At 33.7% G+C, this 6387-nt stretch overlaps 1 protein-coding gene and 1 long non-coding RNA gene across 2 annotated transcripts; both read left to right on the forward strand.

Moving 5' to 3' along the window:
- Positions 1–125: 125 nt before the first annotated feature.
- Positions 126–4076, forward strand: LOC121226304 (plant intracellular Ras-group-related LRR protein 6; the record flags this gene model as incomplete). Its single annotated transcript, XM_041110318.1, has 10 exons — positions 126–196; positions 277–352; positions 1065–1153; positions 1501–1506; positions 1688–1783; positions 2200–2337; positions 2627–2731; positions 3193–3316; positions 3441–3537; positions 4005–4076. Coding segments are annotated over 8 exons (689 nt in total), but the record flags the coding sequence as incomplete, so codon positions are not given.
- Positions 4077–4711: 635 nt separating this feature from the next.
- Positions 4712–5075, forward strand: LOC121226301 (uncharacterized). Its single transcript, XR_005924144.1, has 2 exons — positions 4712–4746; positions 4828–5075. It is a non-coding gene; the product is annotated as an uncharacterized lncRNA (long non-coding RNA).
- The last annotated feature ends 1312 nt before the right edge of the window (positions 5076–6387 follow it).

Raw genomic sequence — 6387 nt, forward strand, 5'->3', positions numbered from 1 at the left:
TATCTGAGAATTGTTGCATGCGCCATAGTTTATTTTACCAGAACAGTTGGGATCTCATTACAGGAGTTATGTTATGTAAATCTCCTTTTGTACTGATTGATAAGTCATAGTTCTGTTATGTGCAGATTTCATCACACCATCAATATCGGGTTGCTCTTCTCTAGCGGAATTCTATATGGGTCTATCTTGTCCACCGGTACAAAAGATGTTTAATTAGTTACCTGAAAGTTTTGTACTTTTTCGTATCATCTGGTATTTGCCACCTCAAATTTTCAGGATAATGCACTGTCAATTTTAACCGAGGATAGGTGCCCTTTCTCGTTTAGGGACATTGGATCTTCACTCAAACCAGGTACCTATTTCAATCTCTTTTGCCAATCATTGTATTTGAGCTCACCATAGGTTATACTGCTGGATTAGTACCTGATTCTGTGACAGTTATGGTTAATAGAAAACTGTAATGAGTTGAATGTACATGGAAATGGTCTATTTTTAGCAAACTTGATTTATTTTCAGTATTGGCTTTACATAGTTGACTCTAGTTCGCACCATCTATACAAGTAGTACAATGAAAGGTTATTCAGATATTGCAAAATGAATTCAATTAAATTCCATCCTACTGTTGTGGCATGATTAGATGTCCACACAATGTTAATCCTTGCCAAAACTAATATTATACCAACAATTTAGCATCACACGGATGTCATGGCTGTCTTTTGTTTAAACATCTTACATCTGCTTTTTAGTTGACCAACCATCAAGCCAGTATCTGGTTTATGCTTCATTCTGATTTCTTAGCTGTGTTGAATGCATTTTTTAGGATGTTTACATCAGATGTAAACCGTAATAAGGCTAGTAGTTCTTTGAGCATGAGTATTTTTTAGGTCTTGTGCACATTTGTTGTGTAATATATTTTCTGAGAAATGTAATGTGTGCTGTGTCATTTGATTTATACAGTTACTCATCTTGTTTTTTTCCATGTTCGTGTTTATCTTCTTTGGTCCTGGGAATAGTCTGAATCTTACTAAATGGAACTGCATACTGAATACTTCAAATGCATGCAGTTGAAGGAATATCCGGTAGGAGCATGCAAGTTATTTCTACAGTTCTGGATCTTTCTAATAATTCGTTGACTGGATTGCCGCTGAGCTTGGTAAGCTTTGCAAACTTCGGATCATTAGTTATTCATTCTGATGCATCTTTAATTGGAATGTGTAGCAGCACATGATACTCTTAGGATGCAGCAAAAGCATCAGTTTTGCTGACTTAATATATTTTTCCTTTTGCTCACTTCGGTGAAAAAACATATAAAATGTTTTGACTCTTCGATATCATGTAACATATTTTACTCGATCTAAATGTTGTTCTGTCTAGCAGATGCTACGTTACAACTTTTCTAGTGCACCTTGCGCCTAAGAAGTCTGAGCATTAGGGATTTATTGTTCATAAGTTCAGTGCTCTTCTTGTATGTTTATACTGATATCTTTTTTTGTCGTGCAGTTCCTGGTCGCTACACAGCTTTATTGAATTCTTAGAGCCGTTCCGAGCTGAGGTCTCATTTCAACATGCATTTACATTGTACATTTAGTCTATAGCTGTTTCTGATCTACATACTTCCTCCTTGTTCGTGGAGTTTTGACCAATTTCAATTCCATGATTTTTGGTTCTGTACCATTTTTATTCTTAGGATCATAATGAAGCTTTTCTTGTAGATTCAGGAGCTAAAACCCCTGCCAAAGAGGAAGTAGTTACTATGGCAGCTCGATTGTCCCTCACTTCAAAGGTATCTCCTTACCATATCAACTTAAAGATTCATTTCGAGATTTCAGTCTGATCTTCTATTGGAGTATATCCTGTATTTTGTGTTTGATCCTATTATTCTGGATGGTGAGTCTAATAGGTTAGTTCAACTATTGTTACTTCTGCCCCTCTTTTGAGGACATTGGCTCATACTTTCATTGGAACATGGTTTGCATTACAAGATGTATGAATCCAGAAAAATAGACCATCATATAAATTGTCAATTTGAATTACTGCTTAATCGAAGTTTGTTTTTCGAAATATCAAATTCATATAAGCTCTAACTTTATATAAGTTTCATGTATTGTCCGAGTTATTTTCAACAATAATATCCTGATTCACTCTTGAACTTCTTGTATGCGATTTTGCAACTAACATTTCTTGTTCATCTGCTTTCAGGAACTTTCGCTGGAAGGCATGGGCTTAAGCGTTGTCCCATCTGAGGCATGGGAATCAGGTGAAATCATAAAACTCAATCTTTCCAAAAATTCTATCCAAGAACTGCCAGTTGAACTCTCCTCATGTTCATCCCTTCAGGTATTTGCTCTGTAGTTATATTTTCTTCTAGAAGTATAGACATTGATCATGATAAAGTAAAATGATATGTGTATCAATGTTTCCGAATTGGGATAAAAGACATATATTGTTGCTTGAATTTTCCGTTGGTTTGCTTAGAGATCAATTCTATAGGCATGACGATTATAGCTCATTGTTGATGTATTATGGATGATCTTTTGCTGGAGTTTTAAACCAATGACAGATTGGCTTGGGTGTGAAGCAGATTGGTCCTACTTAAATTGTTATTAACTGGTGTTTAAATGTGCAGACTTTGGTTTTATCTAGGAACAATATTAAGGACTGGCCGGTTGCAATTTTGAAGTCACTTCCCAATCTTTCTTGTTTGAAGTTGGATGGTAATCCACTAAGACAGGTGACCAGGATATATTTTTTCCACCATTTTAGTTCTTAACTGTTGAAAGAGCAATGCATGCTTGTACCTACACGGAATAGTTGAATCATGATTGCCTCCTAGATATATAGCAAGTAAAATATGCCTTGTTCGTGCTGGATACTATGTTTTGTCAGAATGTCTCGTCAATGTAAGATGGCTTATGCAACAGATGATTGGATTGGTAGTCTTTGGAATTTCTCTCCAAGAACGTCTAAATAAGCACTTAAATCCAAGATTGATCATGCAGCAAGATATTTAAACAACAGCAATAGGTTGCATATTTCAATTCCTTTATGCTAGGCTAGATTTGTTTTATGATATATTTTCAGTGCAATAGGACATACTATGCTGATGTCAACAGTTGTTTCTTTATCATAGCACATGCATGTTTCTCTTTTAACCTGTTTGAGCTGAACTATTTCTTATCTACTTGGTCATAGATTCCATCTGATGGATTCCAAGCAATCTCTATGATCCAAATACTAGATATAAGTGGTAATGCCACTTCATTACCTGAGAATCCAGCATTTCCAACTTACCACACTTGAAGGAGCTTTATTTGAGGTTAGTTCGCTGAAACTAATGAGATATGTCTGCATGCAAAAGTACAAACATATGCACAATTATCTGTGTTTATGTTCTTTTATGCAACATTTGCTGTTATCTTACTTCTATGTTGACTTGACAGACGAATGCAGCTACGAGAAGTCCCATCAGAAATAATGAGCTTACGGCAGCTGCAAATCCTAGGCTTGAGTCAAAATTCCCTTCAATCAATCCCGGATGTAAAATGTTCTCTTACTATAGCTGGCATCTATTGCAAGTCATTAATATTGGCGTAAACCGACTTAGTAACACTTTATGAACATCCACTAAATAGTTGTTATAGCCACTTGTTTTCTCCATTGATCACATGCGAGTGTTCTTATAGTAATGTGAAGTTGAATTTTTCGGAAACTTGATTTACTGTACCTTCATCCCTAGTGTGTAGTGTCTTGTTGTATAAATCCTAAGGTTTTGCTACGGTTCTCATATAATCACGGTTTTTAAATATCGACCTGTGTTTCAATATTGGATTTACCTAACATGTGAGGTGTTGAACTAAGACATGTGAGGTGTTGAGCTAAGACACGTACCATATGTTTGTGTTCTTGGTTCTTATTATTGGCCTGCATCATATATTCTTTTCCCTCGGCTCTTTGACAGCTTGACTATCCTTTAGTCTTTATCCCTTTTGTTGCTTCTTGTGCAGGGATTTAAGAACCTTACTTCTCTCACTGAGCTAGACTTGTCTGATAATACATTTCCACACTTCCTCCAGAACTGGTCCGTAAGACTAATCCCTTTACCCAATTTTTTTTTTAATTTTGTTTGGTTTTTTTGGTTTTCTTTATTGCAGCCCTTATTCAGATTATATAATTACGTCGTTTTTAATAATTGGTTTTTGGGCAGGGTCTGCTTAACCAAGCCTCCAGGTTTTGAGACTTGATGTATCCATTGAGAAGGTATACTGCATTTAAGCTATGGTTGATTCCAAAACTTAAAAATCTGTGAATGAAAAAATTATTAAAGTTTATAAACCCGAACTTACTTCGGGTCATTTTTTTTCAAACAGTTTTCTGTTTTGGTTCTAGCCATTATCTGTTCTTTTCTTCTTTTTTTCAGCATAAGGAGGCCAATTTTAGACAGGGGAACCAAAGCTGTTTGAAATATTTGAAAGACAAACTTCCGGAGCAATAAGGACCGCATGCAACTCTGTCGTTTATGTTTGTTTGAAAGCTTGATCTCAAGTGGTGAAGCTGTTGAGTTCTTGATTTAAGCTGAGACAGGGAGAATGTAATATAAGTACAAAATAGCGGTCGTAAGCTCCTTTTCTGTCGTATTTAATTCATCATGGCTGTGGATGTAATGGATACTATACAGTCAAATGCAGTAACATTGGTAGCAGTGAGAGCCGAACCGTAAAACACGAACGTACTGGAGCCTCATGCTTTGTATGTTTTAACCCATCCCCTTTTATTGGCTTGGAGAGTGTTAGGGTTGAGTGTTTATTGTTTGAAACATACATTATACAGGAGATTGTTCTCATTTGCTTGGTTTGCAGTAACCCCACCTTTCTTGGTGTTCGTATGTTTGGCGTATTTCCGTTTTTGCTACCATTTTTACTGCTGCTTCTCTAGCAAAGTCCGATGATTTCTTTGGAAAGCATTCTTGCTGCCGAAGCAATCTTTCTGTAACTCGATATTTGGATTAAGAGGGTATAATATTTTCCCTATTATTACTTTTCAAACAAGAGAATGCTAACACTATTGCTTATTGGATATAAGGATATTTCTGTAACTCTTTATTCTACAATATGTGATCACATCACACCATTACCGAAAGAAGTTATATTCTACTAGTATTGAGATATAAATGTAAGCAACTATGTAAGACATGTAAAGTATTAATTTCACTATTATTTTTCTACATATTTTAGTTATTGGTTAGTTATAAATTAATCACAAATGGTAACTTTTAATCATTTATTTCATTTGTTTGTATAAAAAAAGAGAACTTTTTTCCGTTTATTTTGAAGATGTCCTGTTTTTTTACTTGAGTTTTTAATTGCATGTTTAAATTTGCACTAACTATTTTTGATTTTATGTCTAACTATTTTAAAACATGTGCTAAATATGTTATTTTTGCTCGTATTATTACACTAGTAACCAAAGGTATCACAACTAGCACAAATGATATAAATTAACAAATGAAAAATAATATTGAGATTGTTATTTTACGGTTTTTTTTATTAATATTGATCATAATAATCGTTTTAATTGCGTTCATGAATTAAGAAGTCATTATGTTTTTAGTTTCTATATTAGGCCTAAATGGTATATTTAATTCTTGTAATTTAATTTGATTTATTTTAGTCTCTATTTTTATAGTTTTGAAATTTCAATAATATAATAGTTAGATTTGTTAAGTCTAATTTTGCTATTAGTACTGTACTATATGAAAGTTGTGGAACTAACCCTTTAAGACGAAACTAATGGGGACTGGCAGGGGCCTTGGCCAAATGGAAAAATATCATTAGTAGTCCCTCTCAGTCTTAACTATTCATTTTAAGTCCTTTAATCATTCAAATAAATGACAATTTTGACCCCTCCTAGAAATTAATCATATAATCTAAGTCCTTTTCAAAATAAATTTTTAGCTTCGACCCCTCAAATGTTTAGAAATTTATCTTTACCCCAAAATAAAATTTTTGGATGTCCCTATTAGTCTTTCTTCAATTTGATCATTTTTAGTCTTTATAGTTTTCAAATTTTAAAATTTCAATCTTAGTTCAAATGATAGCAGTTAAATTCATGGACTAAAATACCAAGCTTTTTGTGAATATTATATGAAAATAGTAGAGATGATATGGTTTTACACATGATAATATATTTGTTGCAAAAGATCTTGAAAATATCAAATTTAACTCAATGAATTGATCGGTTCGGTCACAATTGAAATTTTAAATTTGAAAAGTAAAATAAATAAAAATATAACAAAATCCGACAAAATCTACAACTTAATAGCAGAATTTGACGACAATTTAAATTCATGCAAAGCGTATCATTTTCTACTTGAATGATGAAACTCCAAAA

Source organism: Gossypium hirsutum, unplaced genomic scaffold (genome assembly GCF_007990345.1).
Source record: "Gossypium hirsutum isolate 1008001.06 unplaced genomic scaffold, Gossypium_hirsutum_v2.1 scaffold_108, whole genome shotgun sequence".
In the NCBI taxonomy this organism is placed as follows: domain Eukaryota; kingdom Viridiplantae; phylum Streptophyta; class Magnoliopsida; order Malvales; family Malvaceae; genus Gossypium; species Gossypium hirsutum.